Raw genomic sequence first — 27,043 nt, forward strand, 5'->3', positions numbered from 1 at the left:
AATGTGCCAACCATTGCCATATGCCGATTTTCGATGGGTCGACGACGTATCTAATTTCAACATCTCGTCAATAGCGCTCGATTCGCATACAGGCTATATCCTCGAAGTAGATTTAAAGTATCCACAACATCTTCACGACACGCACACTGACCTATCGTTTTGCCCGACACGTGACAAACCGCCCGGCAAGCGGGAAGATAAGCTTCTCGCAACGCTATATGATAAGAAGCGTTATGTCATACACTACCGCAACCTGCAGCAATGTATGCGACACGGCCTTCACGTTACAAAAATACATCGCGTATTACAATTCACTCAATCTCCATGGCTCCGAAATTATATCGAACTTAATACAAAATTTCGAACACACGCGAAAAATGATTTTGAAAAAAATTTATACAAATTAATGAATAATGCGGTATTTGGCAAGACGATGGAAAATGTGCGTAATCATGTCGATGTAAAACTCATCACACATTGGGATGGACGATACGGTGCAGAGACAATGATTGCGAAACCAAATTTTCACAGTAGAAGCATTTTTTCTGAAAATCTAATCGCTGTCGAATTACGCAAACTCGAGGTAAAATTTTATAAACCAATCTATGTCGGCATGTGCGTACTCGACATCTCCAAAACGTGTTTATACGAATTTCATCACGAGTACATGTCACCGCTGTATCGTGACAGATGCCGGGTAATGTACATCGACACAGACAGCCTAATATATCACATTGAATGCGAAGATGTATATGAGAATATGAAGCGCGACGTGAGCAAATTTGATACGAGCGATTACGCTGTGGACAATGCGTACGGTACACTGCTCGTGAATAAAAAGGTACCCGGTCTAATGAAAGATGAAAACAACGGCGCGATAATGATCGAATTTGTAGGGCTTAGAGCAAAAATGTATGCCTTGCGAATGGATGGCAAGAAAGATACCAAAAAAGTAAAAGGTGTCAAGAGTAACGTCGTCGCGAGAACGATAACGTTTGACGATTATACACGGTGTTTGAATGATGATATTGAAATGACACGTAGTCAGTCTTGTATAAGATCGAAATTGCACGAAGTATACACCATTCGCGAGACAAAAATTGCTCTAAGTCCGTACGACGACAAGCGGTATATCATACCTGAAACCACTGATACATTACCGTGGGGACATTATAAAATACTATTGTAAATAATAGATATATATTTGTTGTAAATATGTATATTTTGTAAAATATGTAAAAACTGTATATTATATGTATGTATATTATATGTATATTAGTATGTATACCATGTAAAATATAAAATTTTATTATTTATAAAGATTATGCGTTAGATGTTTTTACAATATATTATTTGTAAAATATACGCATTGTCCACAGCGTAATCGCTCGTATCAAATTTGCTCACGTCGCGCTTCATATTCTCATATACATCTTATCGTGAAGATGTTGTGGATACTTTAAATCTACTTCGAGGATATAGCCTGTATGCGAATCGAGCGCTATTGACGAGATGTTGAAATTAGATACGTCGTCGACCCATCGAAAATCGGCATATGGCAATGGTTGGCACATTGCCCATCTGTATAAATTATTTACATCAAAATACATGAGATATGATGATGGTTTCGATGGATCGTACGACTGCATGTACTTGTTATTAGCATGAGCGTATCTGTTGGAACATTGACTTAGACCGCCGCGTATACCACGTTCGATAAACATAACCATGTCGATATCGGTTAGCAATTCGAACGTAATATTTGTATGTTTTAACACGGCGTCCCATGTATACCCGGGAAGAGTATGATAATACGCGGGGTCGAGTCCATAGCTTTTGATACAACTATCGCGAAAATTTTCAAAAATATCTGCTAATAACAAGACATCAATTTTTAAATATAAGTCGCTATATTCGCCTAGCGTTCGAAGGGAGAATCGGTTCCATACGTTCTCGGCGTGCGCGTAATCGCTCTCGGATACTGTGTCACCGGTCAAGGAACTGTAGAATGATTCGCGCGGCGGTAAACACGTATCTTGCAACTTGTCGACACAGTCTATATATTCGTACGGAAAGACGTCCTTCCGTGTTAATAGATTGAAATTTTCAATCGGTAAATTTTGAAATTCCGAATGTACAATTTTGAGTTTGTCTTTATCCAAAAAAGATGTCAATTTATCGAGACTTGTCGTGAGAGATTTATATGAATCGATGAATCGTAATTTTATGCAAGCTTTCCAATCTTTGTCATCGTTGGTACTATTGACAGTTTTTGTGAATGATATATATTTTTCTTTAGTTATCGGAAGTAATTCAATGCTCCCTTCAAACGCTGTAGCTATATCCTCGATAATGAAATGTGCGTCATAACTTGATAAATTGTGAAAAACTATCGGAATACAAAAAGATTCTTTATAATTTAGATTGCAAGTTGAGTGCGCGGGACCTCTGTATCGTCCGGTCAGATGGCAATGATCGCGTACGCGTGTATCATCTTGCGCAAACGATTTTTCGCAAATGTGACAATGCGTTGCGCTGTGAAACTTTTCCCACTCGTCAGATGTTAAATTTACCATAGGAACATTTGTGGTTAAAATAGTCTTTACGCGTTGCGCCAAATTTTGTAGTTGTTCGGCAAACCATGAAACGCAATCGGTGCTGCGACGAGAATTGTACGCGGATAACGAATTGTTGTACGAGCAGTGTACATAGTATCCGATACTAAATACTTGATGATGTTGAAAGTTTTTTTCTTCTTTGCCAAAACGCATTCCAAGTCGGTGTACACCACAAATGGAAGCCGCTCTTTCCTGGTGTAGTTGGTGAAGCTGAGCCACTTGTCTTTTTCGCTCGGTAACCGGATAGCGCAGTCGTTCATCTCTCCGCAGTCTACCGTATGTGATTGCAGTTTGTCTTCAGATCCGAAATAATGCATACATCTGTAAAAATTACAATTATAAACAATTTTATTTTATATACATATATAATTTACAATAAATATACATATATAATTTGCAATAAATATACATACCGATCGCAGATATATGTCTTGTGATCATGTTTGCTCAATTGTGAGCTGACAAGTCGGGAGAGATTCTTGATGCATGTGAAATGTCCAATGTTGTTGCTGTCTTTCACGTACAGCAAGTTGACGTGTTTCTCTCTCTTTTGCTCCGAGAGACGCATCGGGATGATGCCGTTCTCAATACAGTAAACGTTGATGGTGATGTTGTTAGCAAGTTCAAACTTTTTAATTTGGTTTAATGTTATCGGAAACTCAATGTCTTGGAGATTGAGTACTGTATAATGAGGATATGAAGATTCTAGTTGCACATTTCTTTCGGCGGGATACAGTGCAGCGACCACCGCCCACGCAAAACATGCATTGTCTTTTGATTGCACATTCACCACCGCTCTTTTCATCATTATTTCTCGCGGTAATTTAATGTGGCATCCCGCACGCATTGGATTGTATTTGTTTACATTTATAGTCAAATTGTTTATTCGCGACAATGCCCAACCACTATCACGTTCTTGAAACTCTTCGAGAGATGCCAATGTGGGCTCGATAATGCGATGTTCGTATCACTCGCATAGGTTGGACGTGTGAAAGATTTCATAGTTTTTAGTATTAATTGATTTATTGGCGCGCTTATCACCCGACACGAACTCACCATTAAACACAGTGTTCACTTTCACATTAAAATGTTTTTGCATAACTTGTTGCATGTGTCTGATCACAATGTCTTTGGCATCTTCGAGAAATTGATGAGGTTCGATGTGATTATAGTTTATTACCGCACCAGTCAATATGCGACTTTCAAACGCTGTATCAATTTCACGCCAAAATAATCTGTTTTCTTGCGTACTGCATCCGGCACCTGTGTGTATGAAACGTCGGCGTACCAAATTGTCAACCCTTCTAGGCGAGCAATTTGGGCGACAAGTGATTGTTGAACTCCAATCGCTAATCGTGGGCGTTTGATTCGGCTTTGTTCTTGCAATGATTCGATGTATTGGTCACATTGCTGCTTCCACACAATGTATTCCTCCACCTAATTCACCCTTGCTGATTGCTCCAACAAACTTGCTTCCAATTGTGCCATATTTCTTTACTCGAGATGCACTTCTTGAATCTCTGACAAAGATATCCTTACCAGCATTTTTATTTGATCACTGACACTTGAAAAACTCGAGTATGTTGCGATTTTGTCACGTGTGGCTCATCGGCCTTGAAATTGATACATTTTTTACATCTAATAGTTCATCTGAAGATGATATCATAACAGCTGTACATTGGTGCTTGAAAATTGCAATTTTGCAAATCGGTGTGATTTTGTCACGTACATTTTGAAAACTTGGGGGTGACAGCAGCCGTGCATCGGCGCTTGAAATTTTGGATATGTTGCATTTTTTCGATGATTTCATTGAGGATGATATCATAGCAGCCGTACATCGGCGCTTGAAATTGTGAATATGTTGTATTTTTTACGTCTAATCATCTGAGGATGATATATGTCATAGCAGCCGTACAGCGGAGCTTGAAATTTTATATATGTTGCATTTTTACGATGATTTCATTGAGGATGATATCATAGCACCTGTACATTGGCGCTTTGATACATTTTGCTAATCAGCTGATTTTGTCACGTAGGTTTTGAACACCTGGGGATGACAGCAGCCGTGCATCGGCGCTTTGATTGGTTGAAAATATTATCGCGTCAGCAATAATTACAGTTGCAACGCAACAATGTAAAATTATAATAATAATTATTTAGTATTGCGTTGATTACTTGAATGAAGGGTTCTTTTAAGCAACATGAATTATTACACTCTGAGAATTCAGGAGAGCGATGTTTTGTGCAAGAAGAAATGTGATATGTAAGTTTTAATACTTTTTTTTGTTAAATAATGATTTTTAAATAACCTCAAATTTATAGCGCTCATCGTGCGGTTCGTATTCTTGGAAGAAGATATGCTCTAACATCAACATCGTACAAATATTTGGAAATTGGAATCAGCGTTGGAAATATATCTTCTGTGGAATTAGCTCTCGGAGATAATCGAGGCAATCAAATAGTATTGTCTATTGAAACGTGGAAATTGCTAATGCAGAAGCGAGCAGACATTGAGCGGTTAACTGAAACTCCACTATGGATTCGAGATCTGACACTCGAAGTGGTTAATATGCATACTTCAAAAATTATAAAGATTACATTATCAGATAATACTTTGTACATGAAACCATCAACTTTATTACATTTATTCGATTTTGAAAAATGTGTTGATCATATGTATTTCTGGTTGTGTGAAAATACGCATATTGTTACTGAAAAGTTTAAACAATTTGTAAATGTTTTACAACGTGATAATATCTGCGATGCGAGCAATGCCGCAAAAGCGATACGTGAAAGTCGTATGTTTGACAACGAATCACTTATAGATTGTGAATTGATAACTTGTGCTGTAAATGTTATTCTTCACGATGCTTCTAACGAATAAATTATTTCATTGTTAATCTGCGTTTAATTATTTTTTCCCTGTCTGATAAGTGCATAGTTGATAAAACTTTTTCGTTCTCTAGAAAAGTGATGAGCTATCTGAGACGTGATACTCCAGTTAGAACAAGAGAGATGTAGAATTAAAAATCAAGAGGGGAGCAACATTATAATATGTGTCCCCATCGTCACGTTTCTGACAGTCTTGAATGTAAAATGGATAGAGAAGTAATTGTAATTGATGATAGTGATGAATACATGGATATAGATGCCGAAAAAGTAAATGATGAAGAAATTATAGAAGAAGAATCTGAAATTGAAATATCATCGACAGTAGATTCTGATTACGATAGTGAGTGTAGCGATGACTTTAATAACAAATGTGTACGAGTTTTAAATCAGGCCGATATAAATGATTTTAATGAATTGACAAAAATGTGCAATATTTTCTTTTATTATAAAACTAATAAAGATGAAAAATTTTGTTCTACATGCTTCCTGCGAGTAGCAGACTTATACTCACATGTTCGTGCTGTGCGGTTGCAAGAAACTGTAAGATATACTCTAATTGAAGGGAAAACGTGTTGCAACTGTAGATGCTCCCTAAATCAAATTTTATCGTGCAGTGTGTGTCCTATTTGCACACATTAAACTGTTTAAAAATTAAAACACTTAAAGTGCTGTGAAAATGGCGAGTGATGTGAAGATGCTAACTCAGGACGAATACATTGCATCGCTGGAAAAAGATGTGTTGAAGAAAGCCGATTTCTTCGAAAAAGAAAAGCAGTGCATCCAAATGAACGTAAAATGAGTTATAGTAAATGGGAGTTGGAGTGCGATGGATGTATCGATTTGCTGAAAGGACAATACCCACAACCATGGAGATTTTTTTGGAAATTTTATGAAATAAAAATAAATCCGAAATTATTGATCGGAGATTTGCAGTCACGGACCGCTCGAATCGCGCGACTTGAAGAAATAAGAAGATCGCTACGCAGACTTAAGCGTAGATACCAATGTTCCAGCACTATCGACAAACACTCCAGTCAATTCAATCGTGCAGGCAATACACGGGCGCGAAATAGGTTTCAAAAACGTTACACGAAAAACCTGTATTATTGCATCTTTACGCATAATTTGTATCATTCTCCACTCGACTTTTTTGAATGGCGAGTTCATAATTTCTATGTAACAGAACTCAATCCTGGTTGTATTGCAAACGAGTTTTCTTGGTAATCTGTATAAGTTTTTTATTTTAGAATAAATTAAAAAATTAGGAAAATATTAATAAATTTTTTTTATACAGAAACCGCATCCACTTCACCATGCCGCCGCCGTCGCACCATCACTCAACACCGCCCCACATTTATATTTCATCCCCTATTTATATTTCATATTTTATATTTATATTGTATTATTATACTGTATATTTTATATATTGTATATTTTATATTTTAAATTCACACACACACACACATTTGTACAGTACACACATATGTATATACATATATATATTAATTAAAAAATTATTATTATTAAATAAATGTATTTATTAAAATTCCTCTCCTTTCCACCTATTAAAATCTTATTATTATTAAGAAAGAAAAAATCTCTCTTGCGTACGCCTCTCTCATTCGCTCTCCTTCGTCGCGTTACCTCTCTCGCGTCATCTTGTCGCTATCTCTTTCTCTCTTGCGCTCACATGCGCCTTGCGTTACCTCTCTCTCTCGCGTCCGCCTCGCACTCTCCTTCGCGTCATCTCGCTACCTAACCATCTCGCACTATCTCTCTCGCTCTTGCATATACGCCTCGCTTGCGTCATCTCTCTCGCGTGCGCCTCGCACTCTCCTTCGCGAACGCCTCGCGTCATCTCGCTACCTAGCCATCTCGCACTATCTCGCGACCGCTATCTCTCTCCTTCGCGTCATCTCGCTACCTAACCATCTCGCACTATCTCTCTCGCTCTTGCATATACGCCTCGCTTGCGTCATCTCTCTCACGTGTGCCTCGCGCTCTCCTTCGCGTTCCTCTCTCCCCGCGGATCCCTCACCCATAAAGCTTCACGCGGTCTTTGGCGGTTCCTCTCTCCCCGCGGACCCCTCACCATCAAAGCTTCATGCGGTCTTTCGCGGACGCCTCCCCCTCCCCGCGGACCCCACGCGGGCCCGTCACCTAAATCGCGGACGCTTCCCCCTCCCGCGGACCCCTCGCGGATCTTAACCCCGCGGACGCCTCCCCCTCCCCGCGTGACGTCATCCCCCTCCCCGCGTGACGTCATCCCCCCGCACCCTGGGTTCCCCTCGCCCCTCACCCCCCTCATTGCCCCATGGGTTAGAACCGGCCTAGTATTACTACTTACATCCCCCCCAGCGTTGACTCTGCCACGTTCGGGGATATCCTCGATGAGATATCACTCATCGTACAGAGGAGACTCCCCGAACCCATTGTGGTCGCCGGGGACTTCAATGCCAAATCGACGCACTGGGGTTCCCGGCGAGCGGACCATAAAGGCAGGGTCTTGGAGGATTGGGCAGCTGTTCTCGGCCTCTGCATTGTCAACCAGGGGTCGAGCAGCACCCTAGTCAGGCCGCAGGGGGAGTCCATTACTCAACATGGGCTCCCTCTGCGGCGGACAGGATTAGTGACTGGCGGATGATGGACGAAGAGACCCTCTCCGATCATTTATATATTCGGATGAGGGTGGACATCACCCGCCGAGGGGTGCTAAACCGCGCCCAAGGGGGGGACCTACTTAAAAGGTGGGCCCTAGCCAAATTGGACTCCGACAGGCTGGTGGCAGCCATGCTCTCAGCCACCTGGCCCGGTGCAGAGGCACCGCAAGGGATTGAGGACCAGGTGGCATGGCTCGGGGAAACAGTAAGGAATGCTTGCGATATCTCAATGCCCCGAGCCAAGCCGAGGCCGCAGAGAGCGGCGTACTGGTGGACGGAGGAAATTGCGGATCTCAGACGCACCTCCGTCCAAGCCAGCTTTAAGAGAATGAGGAGGCGCGGCCTCGGCGATAACAACGAGGGCATAGCAGAGGCTCTCGAGCACTACAGGACATCACGTAATGCTCTGAGCGCCGCCATCAGAAAGTCAATGGCGAGGTCCTGGGACGAGCAACTCCAGGACCTCAATGCGGACCCTTGGGGGCGTCCATACAAAGCAGTGATGAAGAAACTGCGAAGATGGACGCCCCCTGTGACGGAGGCACTGGACACAGATGTGTTAGATAACATATTGTCGACCCTCTTCCCACAGTGCGATAGGGTTCCCGAGTTATATATAAGGGAACCCGTCGCGTGGGAGGAGGATTATGAGGTGTCCAGTGTCGAGTTGGCCGGAATTGCCAAGAGGCTCAGAGCCCGGGATAACAAAGCCCCGGGGCCAAATGGCATTCCCGGGAGGGTCTGGCTATATGCCTTGACGCACCTGTCGGAGCCGATCAAGCGGCTGTATACGGACTGCTTAAAAGCAGGGGAGTTCCCCCAGTCTGGGGTAAGGCCTATCTGGTTCTTATCCCTAAAGGGGGCAGAACGGACGGAGCGCCTTCCGCGTACAGGCCCATCTGCCTGCTCGATGAGGTCGGTAAGCTCTTTGAGCGAATTATTGCCGACCGACTCGTCAGGCAAATGAGGGAAGTGGGGCCGAACCTCCACGAGGAACAGTTCGGATTCCGCGAGAACAGGTCAACAACGGACGCGATTTTACGCGTCCGCCATCTCGTGGAGTCCGAAACTAGCGTGGGCAGGGTGGTGATAGCCATCGCGTTGGATATCACTAACGCGTTTAACACTCTGCCCCGGGGAAAGGTGAGGGGCGCCCTCATAGATCATGGCGCCCCTCTATACCTCGTGGAGGTCGTAAAGGCCTACTTCCGAGACAGAAGCCTGGAGTACCGGGATAAAACCGGTACTCAACGCGGAAGGGCGGTGTCGTGTTGTGTCCCACAGGGGTCAGTTTTGGGCCCACTGCTGTGGGACATAACATACGACAGTGTGCTCCGTTCTACCCTCCCCCCGGCTGTAGTGTAATCTGCTATGCAGACGACACTATAGTCCTGGCCGGGGGGAATAACTGGGGGGACGCGAAGAGAATGGCGGACCTGGCGGTGGCCTGTGTGGTGCGCTCTATTAAGGGTTTGGGCCTTAAGGTGGCTCCCCATAAAACCGAGGCCATTTATTTTCATAATGGTTCTCGGGGGAAGCCACCAGGGGCCCATGTTATCGTGGACGGCATCCCCGTCCAGCTGGGGCAGAGTATTAAATACTTAGGACTCTGGCTGGACGGAACTTGGCGTTTTGGCGACCATTTTGATCGTCTAGCAGTAAAAGCCAATGGGGTAGCGGCGGCACTTAGCCGCTTGCTGCCCAACCTTGGCGGGCCAGACGATCGGGTACGGAAGCTGTATGCGAACGTGGTAAACTCAGTGACCCTTTACGGGTCACCAATTTGGACGGACGCGGCGATGGCCACGCGACGTATTTTAAAGACGTCCTCCGCCAAATCCAGCGGAGAGTGGCCATTCGCGTCGTCCGCGGATACCGCACAGTTTCGCATACAGCTGCCTCGGCCCTGGCGGGATTGCCTCCCATGGAGCTCCAGGCGTGCACCCACAAAAGGGTGTACGAAAGAATTAAGGAGCTCCGTGGGATGAACTTCTGTGTAACTGAGAGTGTCCGAGGCGTCGTCAGAACGCAAGCCCGACGACGCATGATCGAGGAGTGGGGGGACTACCTAGAAAATGTCCCCCCAATAAACTCGGGAAGAAGAGTCGTCGGGGCCGTGAGACCGGTGTTAGACGAGTGGGTGGATAAGTCTCACGGCAGGATATCGTTCCACCTTACACAGGTGTTCGCCGGACATGGGTGTTTCGGCGAATACCTGTGTAAGATAGGGAAGGAGCGCACCACGAGGTGCCACCACTGCGAGGAGGACAGGGACACGGCGCAGCACACGCTGGAGTTTTGTCCGGCGTGGGCAGAGGAGCGCCGTGTCCTTGTCCAAATTATCGGGGAGGATCTGTCGCTCCCGACCATCGCTGCTAAGATGGTCGGGAGCGAGGAAGCGTGGGAGGCGGTCTCCTTCTTCTGCTTCAAAGTTATGACGCAGAAGGAGAAGGCCGAAAGAGAGCGGGTGAGACGGGGAAGAGGGGGAGACTCCCTCTCGCCCCTGAATCCAGGGAGGAGAGGGACGACCCTTCCTGGCTGCCTGAGCGAGGAAACCGCCGTGGTGGTGGCCGGGGGCGGGTCGGGCCCGGGGGTGCGGTGGCCGAGAGGGCACGAGAGAGAGGTGCCCGTGGTAGAGGGGGCGGCGACAGGGGCGGCCCGCCAAGGCGGGGACGCGGAGGCGGACCCCCTCGTCGCAGGAGAAGAAGACGCCCCCCGGAGGGGGCGGAGTAGTAGACTGGAGATTGGGCGTGGGGCGCGGTGCCCCCCGCCCGGTTGTGGAGGTGAAGGCCCGAAAGGGCGGAATGGTTGGTCGAAGGGCGCGGTGTCCCCCTCGCCCGATGTTAAGTAAGGAGGCCCGTTAGAGCGGAGCAGTCCAAGGAGGAGGGCGGGTGCGGGTGTCGCCCGGCTGGCGGCCGCACGGTGTAACCCCTGCGGCCGGGAGTCGGGCGGCATCTGCTCCCGCCCCTGCCGAGTTCCTCCCCCAGGGGAGGGCCTCGGCGGTGCCCCCAGGCCGATGGTCGGATCCCGTAAAGGAAGGGAACCGCGACCTGGGGGCACGGGGGATCACAGGGACCCAGAAACACACTTGGCCCCATTGCACGTGGTCCCCCGGGAAGGGACGCGGCAGCGGCTGCCCTCTCACCGGTGCCATAGAGCGCCGGTGGGAGGGCACCACTGCCTGCGGTGAGGACTCCCCCCCTTCTGGGGGGAGCCCTCAGGAGAAGAGCCCCCGGAGCGTCGGCCGAATCTCCCGTCTCTTTAGGGAGGGTTAGGGAGCCCCGCTTCGGGGGCGGGGGGTGGCGACTCGAGCGGGACCACTCGAGCCGTGACCCCGCCCCCCAAACTCTTTGGGAGGGCGTGACGTGGGGGCGGTCCCCCTGCGTCACAACCGGGAAAGGACCGCACGACCAATTCGCGGGGGAGAGTATCCTCCTTTCGGGGAGGACGCTCTCCTGAGAAGGTAGGGCCAGGGGATGGCAAGAAGTCATGCTCGGCAGTTCCTTGCCATCCCCATAAACGCCAGCGAAGGCACCCGCTGTGGTTTTAGTGACGTAGGTCTTGGACCCCATCGTCGATCCACACGTGAATCGATGATGGGGGACAAGGAGTCCCACATAACCCTCATCCCCTACCCGGGGGTGAGTGGTACCATGAGGTTTCCACAGCGCAAAAAAAAAAAAAAAAAAAAAAGGAGTCTGTCCTGGAACCATTGTTATTTAGTTTATACTTATGCGATTTCGGTGACATAATCGATCAATGTAAATATAGTTATTATGCGGACGATCTGCTTATCTATCTACACTGCCCGCCAGATAGAATTCGTGAGAGTATCGACATTGTAAACAACGAAATCAAGATTATACAATCCTGGGCAGAAACGAACAATCTTCTCCTGAATGATTAAAAGACTAAGGCGATGATTGTCGGGAGCGCGAGATACCTAAATGCCATAAATTTTGACAACATAAATAACATTCTGGTGTGTAAAAATGCTGTTACCTTCTCAAGATCAATAAAATACTTAGGCATGATTATTACTAACACTCTGGACTGGAATGAGTATGTGATCAGCTGTGTGAAGAAGATAAACACTACTTTATATAGATTCAAAATATGCAAAAAATTCCTGCCTACTTTCTGGGCACATTGATGTTTCGAATATTAAAAACCGGAAGGCCTAATTATCTATTAGACTCTTTCACGTTCAGTTTCGGACTTGACATCCGGACCACAAGAGTGTCATATCAAGTCTTCGTTTTGCCTCATTGCAGAACAGAAAAATACAAAAATTCGTTTGCGTATACAGTGGCGGAATTTTGGAATGAGCTTCCTGAATCAATCAGGAAGCAATCTAGTCAAGCACTTTTCAGTAACGCCTTGTATGATCACCTTATAAGCCGTCTAAACGAGTGCTCGCGATTTTAGTCAATAAGTCAATAAGTCAGCACATCAAATTAAGCACCCCGTCGACGTATCAACGCAGAGTACTGTTGTATTTGTTTTGTTTTTTTGTTTTTTTTCTCTGTTCCTTATTATTGTTGTAAAATCACAATTATAATTACGGGTTACCACATGTACCAATACTAAAGTATAGCTTTACCACTCGGGTACAAACATCGAATTGATCTTTATGTAAGTATATTGTATACTGTTGCTTATTGCTCTCAAGGGAGACATCCCAGAGCATAAATAAATATATTCTCTCTCTCTCTCTCTCTCTCTCTCTCTCTCTCTCTCTCCTCTCTCTCTCTCTCTCTCTCTTCTCTCTCTCTCTCTCTCTCCCTCTCTCTCCCCTCTCTCCCTCTCTCCCTCTCTCCCTCTCTCCCTCTCTCCTCTCCTCTCTCCCTCTCTCCCTCTCTCCCTCCTCTCCCTCTCTCCCTCTCTCCCCTCTCTCCCTCTCTCCCTCTCTCCCTCCTCTCCCTCTCTCTCCGCCTCTCCCTCTCCCTCTCTCCGCCTCTCTCCCTCTCTCCGCCTCTCTCCCTCTCTCCCACTCTCCCTCTCTCCGCCTCTCTCTCTCCCTCTCACCCTCTCTCCCTCTCTCCCCTCTCTCCCTCTCTCCGCCTCTCTCTCCCTCTCTCCCTCTCTCCCTCTCTCCGCCTCTCTCTCCCTCTCTCCCTCTCTCCCTCTCTCCCTCTCTCCCTCTCTCCCTCTCTCCCTCTCTCCCTCTCTCCCTCTCTCCCCTCTCTCCCTCTCTCCCTCTCTCCCTCTCTCCCTCTCTCCCTCTCTCCCTCTCTCCCTCTCTCCCTCTCTCCCTCTCTCCCTCTCTCCCTCTCTCCCTCTCTCCCTCTCTCTCTCCCTCTCTCTCTCTCTCCTCTCTCTCTCTCTCTCTCTCTCTCTCTCTCTCTCTCTCTCTCTCTCTCTCTCTCTCTCTCTCTCTCTCTCTCTCTCTCTCTCTCTCTCTCTCTCTCTCTCTCTGAGAAGAAGACGTGTCAAACATCGCTCTGCAAAAGTGATAACTTTTAAGTGGTTATATAGTGAGGGAGAGTGACGAAAAAGTATTGAAGTAATAGTTGCATAGACCGGGAATTGACATGAGTGTTATCTAGCAGGAATATGCTGATTTGTGAGCGTGAGAGTTATATTTCTTGTATGAGGCATTGAGATCTCACGCGACAGGTAAACATTAAAGGTGGACACAAAGCGCTGGCGTGTAAATTTGGACAAAGGTAATTGACCGTCTATGCTGATATTAACAGCTTCGGCCGGTAATTATCGATATGAACGATGAATATAACAAGTATCGATGCTCGGCATGTAAGAAGGCAATAAAAAATCAGGTTGTTGCATGCAAGTCGTGTGTTAAGCTGTTTTACCATCCAGGATGTGCAAGTAAACATAAAATTTATGATAGAAATTGCGAACTGGTGTCGTGTCCTGGCCCATTTGAGAAATTTATAATTGAAAGTGAAGCAGATATGAAGAAGGCACCGACAGCAGCGGGGAGCAGCAGGGAAAGACAAGGATCTACAGGATCTACGGGTTCGTTTACGACATCAAGCAGTGGAAGTAGAATATCAGGAGCGAGTGGATCATCGAGTATTGACGTAAAAATAGATTCGCTTGTAAAAACTGTGAAAGAAATAAAAGACAAAACAGCATGTAAGAAGGAAATTAAAATGATGGTTAAGGAAATAGTTCGAGAAGAATTTGGAAGTATTAAACAAGAACTGGAAGACTTGAGAAGAATTATACAAGGAGGAGCGGGTGGACTGGCAGGAGGAGTTCAAAGATGTTATAGTGAAGCAGTTAAAGAGAAGAAAAAAGAAAATATTATAATTGTCAAACCCAAGGTGCAACAGGAGAGTGAAGCAACTAAAAAACTGATAAAAGAAAAAGTAGATATCAAGAATATGGCTATGGGAATAACGAAGTTAAAAAAAGGAAGTAAGGGAACAGTGATTCTCGGCTGTGAGACTGGAGAAGAAATGGAAAAGCTAAAGGCGACAGTACAAGCCAAGCTGGGCGAGAATTTTAACGTTACTGAGTCACCGCGGATGAAACCTAAGATAAAAATTGTCAATATTGGCGAGGAAGAAATGGAGTTGAATGATGATGATTTAATAGGTACAATTAAGAAGAACAAAATTGACGCGAAAAATGAAGGAATTCATATGCGAATAGTGAAGAAAATAGTTAAAGAGAAAAGAAATGAGAAAGATCAGTCCGGAAGAAGAGGAAAAGATGGTATCGTAATAATTGAAGCAGATGAAGAGACTCATGAAGTAATGTTGAGCAAAGGGAAACTGAATGTAGGATGGAGAAAGTGTCCTGCATTCAATCACATTAACATTAAAAGATGTTTTAAATGCTGGGGTTATTATCATATTGCAAAGAATTGTACGCGTAATGAAACATGTCACAAATGTGCAGGAAATCACAAGGTGAGTGAATGTACAGCGACAAGGAAAAGATGTATAAATTGTATGTTTAAGATTCAAACATACAATTTGACAATAAATGTTGAGCATGGCGCACTTGATCCGGAATGTCCGACTTTCAAGAGGGCGATACAGGAGGAGAAGAAAAGGGCCGGATAGGAGGAAGATAAATAGCAACTACAGAAGGAAACGGAATTAATACTATATACAAATGCGCAAAGTTTGATGGCGCATAAAGACGAGATACAGCATCAGATTATGAAGAAAATGAATCCTGCGTTCATAGCGTTATCAGAAACCAGAGTGACTGCTGAAATTGAAGACTGTGAAGTGAACGTACCGGGGTATAGTATGATTAGATGTGATGCTGAAAACAGAAATACAGGAGGGGTTCTTTTATATGTAAGGGACGATATTAAATATGAAATAGTATTAGTAAAAAAGTTAGAAGCGGATTGTTGGTGTGCTGCGATTGAGGTGAAAAATAAATTGTATAAAGGAGTGATAACAGTAATATATCATTCACCGAGTTCATCGCATGGTGATTGCGTGAGATTTCTGTAGGATATAATAGAAGAATTAATAATACGGGGAGAATGTATAGTAATAGGAGACTTTAATATAGATATTATGTTGGACTCGTTTTATACAAAGAAGTTACAAACGACAATGTTGAGCTTAGGCATGAAACAATATGTAAATAAACCAACGAGAATTACGAAAAATAGTAAGACAATTATAGATTTAATTTACGCTAATAATAAAATAGAAGTGCAAGTAATTCATGAACCTAAAATAACGGACCATGCGTGGTTAAAAGTTGATCTTAATGCGAATAAAATTGATAATAAATACAGAGAATTTAGTGCTAGGAATTTTAAAGAGTTTAATGTAGATGAATTTATTAAATTAATGGAAAATAAATTTGGAAGAAGCCAAGATATGAATGTCAGTGTGAGAGCGAAGAAACTTGTCGATAATATAGTAGATGCGTTGGATGCTACAGCACCTAGAAAAAAATTTAGAATTCCGAAAATATGGGAAGGGAAAAAGTGGTTTTCGGATGAAATAAAGGAAGCAGCGGCTAAAAGGGATGAGGCGTACAGTAAAGCGTTGTATGATGACACGGATGAAAATTGGTTACAGTTTAAAATCGAAAGAAATGCAGTGGTTAAACTAATCAGGACAAAGAAAAAAAAATACTATGAAAATATGATAGATCATAACAAGGGAAATCCGACTATGTGGAAAACCTTAAAAGAAATAATAAGGGGCGAACCAACGGGTACAAAAAAAATAGAGAATATAGATTTTGAAATATTAAATAATACTGAAGGGTGCAATATAGCTGATAAATTTAATTTATATTATATACAGAGTATTGATAACATAGTAAAATCTATAAGTAGAGATAAGTTAGGAAGTCCAGGTAAAAGAATTATTTTTGTTATTGAAAGCGAGGGAATAATGGAAAATTTTGAGATGATTAGAATAGAGCATTTACAAAAAATTGTTACGGAACTACCAAAAAAGAAAGGTACGGAAGAGGGATTAACTAGTGATATACTTAAAGCAGTATTTTATGTAATAAAAGAGGAATTTATTGATATAAGAAATAACTCTTTGAAGAAAGATTGCTGTCCAGAAGGTTGGAAAACGTCTACGATAATACCGATTCCAAAAATAGAAAAAGCCAGAAAAGCAAGTGAATTTAGGCCTATTAATATGTTACCAATATTTGAGAAAGTATTAGAATTAGTAGTTAAAAAGCAAATTGAGGCGTATTTAGAAGATAACTGTATTATAACAAAAGATCAGTCAGGTTTTAGAAAACAGTATTCGTGTGAAACAGCGATTCAAACAGTCATTGACGAATGGAAATTGATAGTTAGTGAGGCAAAAATGGTGGGGGTAATTTTCATGGATCTCAAGCGAGCATTTGAAACGATACATAGAGAAAGACTGTTAGAGAAATTATATCAATACGGAATTAGAGGAACAGCTTTAGAATGGTTAAGATCATATTTAAAGAATAGAACACAGCAGGTACGATTTAACAATGAATGGTCTACATTATTGGCCACAGAATATGGAGTACCACAGGGATCTGTATTAGGACCTTTGTTATTTATAATATCTTGTGACGTGACGTTTTTACGCCCGTCACAGGGCCGGCACGGCCCGGCCGAGGAAGGGTCGAGAGAGAGGACGAATTTTGGGTCGGCGAGCGACGAACTTTTCTTCGTCGACTCGCCTTTAGTTATTTAAGTCCCGTAGGTTTATCGAGTGGAAGTGAGTGGTCAGAGAAGGCCCTAATGTATCGAAGGGAGCAGCCATCGTGGGATGGCGGAAAATGCAGCAAGAGTGGACGAGCTGGGAAGCGGTGCGCTCGGGGACGCCGGATAACACGATCAAGTAAAGTATTTATTGTAAAATAACTAGAATAAATAAGCAAGGACCCGTTACTGCCGGATACGTTTTACAGCCTCGGATAGCGGACGGAATTGAGCGGAGGAGCACATCAAAAGGTACCGATATCTTGAGACAGGGATGGCTACTCCAGTGGGGCCGCCGGCACCGTCCCGAAGAAAGCGGAACCGTCGGAGACTGATCACCTCTCGGCGGGTTCCCCCGCAAGTCGACAGCCAGTAGAGAAGGAGAGAAGCAGTTATTCGGAACGTGCAGCGAGCAGCCACATTATCCGCACCAACATTCCGAAAAGTACCGAGAGCAGTTTCGAAAATACCGGGACAACGAGGCCCACAAGGATCGACTATCGTCGACAGAGGATCAAGGATCGATTATAGGCGGCGCGCGCAGCGCCATCGACGCCGGCTACCGGCGTGCCGTGAGCCCAGAGTCGTACACTGTTCGACGAGACTGCAGCGTGCGAACCACGTGAGACACCGACGGACGACAGAATATTGTAAGGCCACCATTTCAAAGTCGCGGTAATAGCGAACTCGGCGGGGACTCGCGTCTCTAGTAACACGGTTAAAATTGTTATCGATGCTATTGTTAATTACTTTCGTTACCGAGCACTCGGGAGTGTCCGAAACGCGAGGCCCGTACCGAGATTCGCCATTAAAGTAAGAACTGCGCAGCCTCTCTCTCTCTCCGTGGAGAGCCGTACCGAGTCGACAGTCCAGAATTTTGTGTATAAATGTTAGACTAATTAGTTTCGTTCTTCTGATTGTCTTGTGTCGAGTCTTTAAGTCTTGTAATTTGGGAATGTCTTTCTCCCCCGCCTCCTCGATTGAAATATAATCCGGGATATGTTCCCCTCGGTAGCGATAAATATCGAACCATAATTGTGTTGTAACACCTCGAGGATCTACCGAGTCACGAGGCCGTAAATAAGTAATGTGAAACCGCAATCAATTTTCTAATATGAAATATATTTATTTAACTTTTATTTAAGTATGTCAATGTGCCGATTTAATGACTCTCCTTCTCTCCGAAGCCCCGAGTACGACTCTGGTGTTCCACGCGCTTGCAGGACGCGCGAATTGGCCGATCTATTTCAATTAATTTCTCAATAATTATTGCGAATATCGAAAAATGGTAGAGGACTTTTCTACTAGGTTTAACCTACTCTACCTGCATCTGACGGGTGGGGCGCGAATTACCGGACACCCTGTATATAAAAAATTTTTTCTAGGGAAAATAAGGCACTTGATGGTGACTTTGACCTAGGGGTCAAATTTAGAGGTAATTTCAAGGTCAACTTATGCATGGATATATACATCTATACATGTATATATATGTATATATTTCTTACATATATAAATGCATGCATAGATGCATACATATATACAAATACATATACACATACATGTGTATGGTACATATATTGATATTACCTGTAATTTTCTATAAATTACAATGTATGCAGTACGCACAATTCGCTTTTCTCCTCTTATCAATAATTGAGAAAATAGCAAACAACCTGCTTACGAATAGATCGCCTGTGGAATATATTTTTTAAACTAGATTAAATGTTATATAATATAACAGAATATTATTTAATAATATACAATATATTTTTATGAAATGGGCCATTCCATCGCCCATTCCCGTGAGAACGCAACCATAATATATGTATTTTTTTCGTCTCTCCGATTTTAATTGCAAATGAGACATTTGCATTAGACACTTTTTGGCAACGATATTTATTAGAATTTCACATTTCTAAAATAATGATAAATTTTTATTAGTTAGGAAAAGGCGACAATTTATTTTCTGCTACAATTTTTAAAAAATGTTGCCTCATATGTTTAACATCAGTAGAATATGTCTCATTACAAGGATTTCCTCCTAAAGCTATAGTTGTAGCGAATGCTGCAGCATAGATTCCATAACACATGCTATCAGGTTGTGCTTGAACCTTTTCAAATATTATATTTTTATTTATTTGTGGATAACTGCGATGAATGTAATTTTTTTCTTTAGGCACCAATTTATTGTATGTACAACTGGGCAGACTATCGTATACTCGAAGCTTGGTGCCGTCAAAAGAAATACTTCGCCAGGATCACTACAATTTCCTCCAATAATTTGTAAGCTTTTGTCGCTACGACTTGCTTCAATTATATGAGGATATTCCAAATATAGCACACTTTGTGTTTCAAAACAAGAATTATGTCTTATGACGCGCAAAAATCGGTCCAATGATTCGTCATTTATTTTACTATGTAAAGGTAATACATTTTCCTTTACTAAATAAAAAGGAGCAACCGAATTATCTAAAAATTCTTTTTGCTTTGCCATATCGTGTTCTGTTAGTTCTTGTGTATTTTTTGAGTAACTAGTTACGATGCAATCATCATCTTGTTCTACATTCAAAGCAGTTATAATTGCTTCCATTGATAAAATATTTGATTCGATACATTTATTTTTTTTGCAATGTTTTCATCTTCTACATTACACTGTGGAAGATTTGTTCGTTTAATTTTTTTTTAGCTACTTCTTGTTGAGCTTCTATTATATAGCTTGGATTTCTAATTGATATATGTCGATTATGCCGACTATCCAAGATTTCCGGAAGCATGCAATCGTAATAGAAACATGTTAAAAAGGGCAGCATTTGATTACTCCAAAATACATTGTCCCTATTAACACGTACTATTTTCAAGCTTTTTGGCGTCCACCACACAGTGAAAATACAATAATCTCGCTGCGTTATATTTAACTGGCCTTGAATTTGATAGAAAAATCGGTGATTTTGATTCATCTTATCTGGATTTTTCTTATCAAAGATGCCTTTCAGTTGGGGCAATGTTTTTATGGCTTCTTCCGCTGTTAAATGCTCAGCTGATAAAGGACATTTTATTTCTATCAGACCATCTTCATCTATGAGTCCGTCAGGAGAAGCACCCAAGCATGGATTTTTAATATCAATAAATAATCCGCTAGTTTTTATCTCCTTCTTTAATGTTACGGCCAATTCTTTTCTCGCAATTTTTTCCATTTCGCGACCATATTTCATAGCCGCAGTATCGATAGAGGGAGGAAATAAAATGTTTTTTACAGTCGCGGCGCAAGACGTTGTCGGTCTCATGCGACATACGATTCCAAAATTAGACGCCGTCAACAGTTCCTGTCTCAATGAATGCCACAAATCTGAATCACTTTGCTCTATTGTATTACGTTCGATTTGTCTTCAATTTTTCCCATTTTCAAACAACTTTTCCAAATGATTTTGTCGAAGTTGTTCAAAAACATCGGGTAGAAGATCAGGTTTTTGTGATTGCGGACCGTAATGACAATCTGTTCCTGACTCCCTTTTACATTTTTGCCGTCAATTCACTTTCCGAGATTCTCTAGTTTTTGCAACTTTTGTTTGTCGTCGGTTTTCCACAATCTCGACAATAGGAGGAACATTTTTACCCATGCTATTATGCACTTCCGTAAGAACTTGTTGCGTATTAAATTGCACAACTGCCCCCGCAACTCTAGCATTGTAAGAGCCTCGATTACCAAAATTAATGTGCTTACCACCAATTTCTTTGCAGATTATCGAATTGAACGACTCTGCAGGATTGTTGGTGAATTTGAACAACAAACTGTCGGAATAAGCGCTTAAATATATGATAGCCTTCTCTACTCTTTGGTAAAGATCGTGTAACTTGAGAAACGGTACGTAATTTTTCTTCGTTTCATCAAGGTCACATATACGACCGCGTTCCTTACATCGTTTATGTTCACCAAATATGTGACTAGGAATGTTTAATATATCTTTTTGTAATTCTCTAGCTTTATCATGGTGAGGTTGCTCTTGTTTTGTTCGTAAATCAATTGCTTCTATCACTTCTTTTCGTATGTTCAAAATGTTGATCTTTACAACATTTCATAGCTGGACGAAACCGCGCTTTCTATGCGTTTTTGCTGAGTTGTCTACAGCTTTTTGCATAGATTGCGAAGCAAATGATTTGTACATTCTATTTTTTTCACGGTCACCATTTGTTCTCGATATGGTTTGCTATCAATAATGGCCTGATAAACGTAGCTATCACCATCGGCAATAACTGTTCTAAAAATTAATCCATGCATTTCCAGGCTACTTTTAAAGCCTTCTGCAATGGCATCGCTCTCCATCTTTGTGGAGCTTGCGTTACGATCGAAATTTTTATAGCATTTATGGTCTCTTGGTTCGATTCCGTTTCGTTCCGCTACATTGCATATCGTGCAATATTTATTGCGGACACCGACAAAGAGAATCTTTTTCGTGTGGTAATCAATTATAGCACCAACACCGGAAAGAGAATCGTAGGCGTTGCCATACGATTATTTCATCCAACTACCATCCGCTATTACAGTTATATACGGAATACCGTTTATAACATCGTTCCTTTCGAGAGCGAGTTGCTTTTCAATTTGGCCAGCCATTTTCATGTTTTCCATGGCTGTTTTCTCAAAATCATCTACTAACATATCTCGATTTTGAATATAAGTTTTATCGGACATACATCGAATATTCATGGCTGCACACAGCTCTTCCAACTGGGCATAACCAATTCCCACTGTAATAGTTCCGGCTACAGCAGTCTTATTAATGTCCAATATTTTTGGATCTTCGGGTTCTGACCAGATGTTTGCTTTAGTATTGCATTTGGCACTTGAACCCCTTGGTTTCAGTTGTTACGACTTTCCAATCTTTAAATTGGCACTCTATTTCTGCTATATGATCATAATATGTTCTGTGGATTTCATTCCACATATGAGAAATGTCGACAATGCGACGCCCTTGAGGCATGCTTTCCTGGATACGATTTATATCCAGAGGGCTATTCTCGATAACAAAATGATTGTTATCTTCGCAAAGTTCGACATTTTCATTACACATATCTGTTTCTGAAATTGACTACAGGCATTGCACTTTTTGAATACTAACTTTAGAATCCATCGTATCGGAGAATAATTTCCCCGATTTTTGAAAATCGATGGATTCATTGCTAGTATCCTTATATGTACTATTCCTAGAGTCATTTTCCTCTTGGCCTTTGATTTGAGGCTTCATGATTTTCCAATCTTTAAATTGGCACTCTATTCTTTTCATATGATTATGGAATGATCTCTGGAGTTCATTCCACATACGAGAAAAGTCGACAATGCGACAGCCTTGAGGCATGCTTTCCTGGATACGATTTATATCCAGAGGGCCATTCTCGATAACAAAATAATTGTTATCTTCGCAAAGTTCGACATTTTCATTACACATATCTGTTTCTGAAATTGACTCCAGGCATTGCACTTTTTAAATACTAACTTTAGAATCTATCGTATCGGAGAATAATTCCCCCGATTTTTGAAAATCGATGGATTCATTGCTAGCATCCTTACATGTGCTATTCCTAAAGTCATTTTCCTCTTGACCTTTGGTTAGAGTTTTCATGAGTTTCCAATCTTTCAATTGGCACTCTATTCCTTTCATATAATTATTGAATGATCTCTGGAGTTCATTCAACATATAAGAAATATCGACAATGCGACGGCCTTGAAGCATGCTTTCCTGGATACGATATGTATCCGGAGGGCCATTCTCGATAACAAAATAATTGTTATCTTCGCAAAGTTCGACATTTTCTTTATACATACCTGTTTCTGAATGTGATTTCTGGCATTGCATTGTTTCAGTACTAACTTCTGAATCCATCGTTTCGGAAATTGATTGAACTGATTTCTGAAAGTCGATGGATTCATTGTCAGTACTAATTTTTGTGCTTCTGGAGTAATTTGCCTCTTGCGTACTGCTGGACTTCAATAACTGTTGTCGCCTACTAAGAAAAATAAATGGATTAATATTTTGTGAAATATTACTACAAAAAGAAGAAATAATTTTATTACTTTATAATTTAAAAAAATAACTGCAGTCTTTTGTTTATAAATCTATCTAATACAGAAAATTAACTATTTTATACTACAAAAAATATTTTGAAAATAAATGTCTATATTTTATAGTAAACAGAGCACACACAGATGCAAACTGCTTTTTACATAAAATATTACCAGCACACGAATAGATCGCCTCTGGATTTTTTAAAATAACCAACACACGAATAGATCGCCTCTGAATTCTTTTAAATAACCAGCACACGAATTGATCGCCTCTCGAATCTTTTAAATAACCAGCACACGAATTGATCGCCTCTGGATTCTTTTAAATAACCAGCACACGAATTGATCGCCTCTGGATTCTTTTAAATAACCAGCACACGAATTGATCGCCTCTGGATTCTTTTAAATAACCAGCACACGAATTGATCGCCTCTGGATTCTTTTAAATAACCAGCACACGAATAGATCGCCTCTGAATTCTTTTTAATAACCAGGACACGAATAGATCGCCTCTGAATTCTTTTCAATAACCAGCACACGAATTGATCGCCTCTGGATTCTTTTAAATAACCAGCACACGAATAGATCGCCTCTGATAGGAAGTAATAACCAGAGCGCACATGCAAAGCGCATCTGGTGTTACAGCCAGCTCACGAATAGATCGCCTCTGGCACTAACTACTATAAAATAAAATAAATTTTTTTATATAAATATAAACAAAAGACTGCGTTATGGTTCAAAAATTTTTATATCAATTTTATTATACATATACAAGGTGTTCTATTGCACACAAATATCTCGATACGGAAAAACATTTCAAATAAAGTTATATTATTTGATCCAAGAGGGGACATAAGATGGTGCTGTTTCGTTTGTTTTCCGTCCGGTTGAAGGAAAACGATAATAGAGAGACCGTTAAGGCGCCGGTGACATCGGAGACGAATTAACAGAGATAGGATCGATTCACTAATTGATATGAGTGTTGTAACCGTAAACACTATGACCCAACCACGACCTAAAAACCCACAAAAGAGAACGCAGAATCAGCATTTCAAAAGATATAGCGCGCGCCTCGAAATCAAAAACGCAACCGATACACGCGTTAAGACATCGCGACACATTCGAGATCGTAAAACGCAGACGATGCAAAACGATTGCATACATGCGACACATTAACCGAAAAACAAAACCTACTTTCTATAGGGTAATATAAGCGCGCCTGATTAACTCCTCGGGGCCGTATTCCGAACCGAGGGCGACAAGTAATTACATCTAATCTATTGTGAGGACGCGCTGCGATTCGACATACCAAAGAATTGTACACGTGAGTTGGAATAAACTCTTCTCTTGTGACCAAAGTGTTCTTTTCACCACCCTCGACACTCGGAGTCCTAACTCCTAAGACGAACGGACCCCTCAAAGTATCCTACAAATCCCGTTGTACCCTGAGATGCACAACATGAGATAGATTACGATACGTTTTACGGAGATCTTTATTCGGTCACTGTTACCGATGTACTGCTCGAGCGGTGCCGTACACAATAAAATGAGGCGTACAGCTGTTCGACTCGGTGTTGACAAAGGCGAGTGTTGAAAAAACAGTAAACACTCGACTCGTGAGAGATTTAAGAGGCACCAAACTAATACGAGATCTAACGTCTATTTACGGTTTTAAGAACAAGGAAACACTGTGTAACAAATAATTTTCTGTCTCTTAAGGACGCTTGAATCCGAACGGATATAATAACGAATACTATGACGGGAGCATAGTTTCCGCTAATTTGGATTGAAATAATCGTTAGCTTTTTGAACATTTATTCCGCCAGCCTTGACAACCTGGTGGTTGTCGAAATATGGGATGACGCGTTTTTCGTGAAAGATGGATTAATTTCCATTGGAGTTACGATTCAGACGGTAATATATTGTACATAATTTAACGAGGGGTCGTTTCAGAATGGAGCTTTGTGTTCTGACAGTGGCGACGCGGACGAGTCCGTCTACTCCCGGATGAACCTCGATTACTCGAGCGAGGGCCCATTTCGACGGTGGCAGTCTTTCGTCTTTGACGAGGACCAACGTTCCGATTTTGAGTGTTGGCTGAATCTTGAGCCACTTGTTAGAGACTTGCAGGTGATGCAAGTATTCGGTAGACCATCTCGTCCAGAACGCTTCGATCATTTTTCTTAAAAGTTGCCAACGGGATAGACGTCCTGCTGGAATTTCACTAAGCGAGGCCTCTGGAATGGAGGTGAGGGCCTCCTCTATGAGAAAATGACCCGGCGTTAAGGCGGTGAGGTCTGATGGTTCTTCGGAAAGGGCGCAGAGGAGTCGAGAGTTGAGTGTCGCTTCTATCTGTACTAGGAGGGTGGTGAGCTCTTCATAGGTCAGAATGGTATCTCCTACGACTCGGCGGATGTGAAATTTTACGGATTTCACGCCGGCTTCCCATTTCCCACCGAAATGAGGTGAAGAAGGCGGGTTGAACTTCCACGAAACCCCGTCGTTGGCGAGAGCGGAAGCGATGTGATGCCATTCGCGTGAGCTGGCCTTGAAGAGTCGCTTCAGCTCTTGATCGGCTCCCACTAGATTGGTGCCGCAGTCACTATGGATGGTTGAGCATCCCCCCCGTTGTCCACCACCTTGGCGTGGTGGGGGGGCTCACCCTTCGCAAGGGGATAGCCTTGCGAGAGGTGCTAAGAGTGGACAGTGCCTCATATATCGAGGCACACTTGCCCCCGGTCTCTGAGGGCTCCCCCTAGTTTCTGGGGGTTCCTCCTCGACTGTGGGAGTCTTCCCGCAGTCCTGGGGGATGGGGCCCACTTCCCTGTCAGAGCTTCGGCTCGTAGGTGGTAAGGGATGGCGACCCGGAATACAAACGCCCGGTGGCATGGCACCGTTAGGAGAGGGCATTGCACGGCGCTTCGGCGCTTGCCCTCCCGCCGTGCAGTCTGCGGCTTCGGCCGCCGTTTTTGCGTCGTGTCTCTGGGGGGTGTTTTTCGGGGTTTTTCCCGGGGGATGTCCCCCCGGAGTCTCGGGGCTTCTCGGCGGCGGGGGCCGCAGGGGGAGGGGACCAGCCGTGACTACCCGAGGGGCTTTGCCCGGAGGGAGTCACGGCGGTCAGTCGCCGGGGCCGCTCAGACATTTCCGAGGCGGGGCCCGGCGACGAGAGAAGGGCCTCAGGGTGCTGGTTGGGGATCTCCAGGCTGGGTAGCCTGTGTCCCCGTCCCAGCGTCCCTGGGGTCAGCCGTTCCCGGGCCACTCGGACGTATTCCGAGCTCGGGCCGAGACGTCGGAGTAGGCCACGCGTGGTTACCCGAGGGGCTTTGCCCGGAAGGGTTACCCGAGGGGCATTGCCCGGAAGGGTTACCCGAGGGGCATTGCCCGGAGGGTGCCACGCGGGTCTGCCGCTGGGGCCGCTCGGACGTTTCCGAGGCGGGGCCCAGCGGCGAGAGTATGTACTCCTGGCCGGTCGGGACCGTTTCCCCTTCCGAACCGGCCGGTCAGGAGAGGTGTTGTCCCCCCACTGGCAGGTGATGTTGTGACCGGTCGCTATGACGCGAGTCTACAGATTTCAATATTTCTGCCTATACGGCTAATAATACGAGGTTCCGAGTACACTGACTCACCTTATATGTATATGCTTCAAGTTGTTCAT

General features: G+C 43.3%; 2 protein-coding genes and 1 pseudogene across 2 annotated transcripts; 1 reads left to right on the plus strand and 2 right to left on the minus strand.

Annotated features, from left to right (window-relative positions):
• Window positions 1-8,153: 8,153 nt before the first annotated feature.
• On the plus strand, window positions 8,154-9,137 carry LOC145947664 (uncharacterized). Its single transcript, XM_083057444.1, has one exon. The coding sequence runs from the start codon at window positions 8,154-8,156 to the stop codon at window positions 9,135-9,137; it is 984 nt and encodes a 327-aa protein (XP_082913570.1).
• Window positions 9,138-19,264: 10,127 nt separating this feature from the next.
• Window positions 19,265-23,824, minus strand: LOC145947663 (uncharacterized; annotated as a pseudogene).
• A 1,448-nt stretch (window positions 23,825-25,272) lies between these two features.
• On the minus strand, window positions 25,273-27,043 carry LOC145947665 (uncharacterized). Its single transcript, XM_083057445.1, has 2 exons — window positions 27,015-27,043; window positions 25,273-25,990 (listed from the first exon to the last, which is right to left on the minus strand). The coding sequence occupies exons 1-2, from the start codon at window positions 27,041-27,043 to the stop codon at window positions 25,273-25,275; spliced, it is 747 nt and encodes a 248-aa protein (XP_082913571.1).

The sequence above is a fragment of the Prenolepis imparis genome, unplaced genomic scaffold (assembly GCF_030444845.1).
Source record: "Prenolepis imparis isolate NDT839.2.m4 unplaced genomic scaffold, iyPreImpa1.0 SCAF_117, whole genome shotgun sequence".
NCBI classification, from domain to species: Eukaryota; Metazoa; Arthropoda; class Insecta; order Hymenoptera; family Formicidae; genus Prenolepis; species Prenolepis imparis.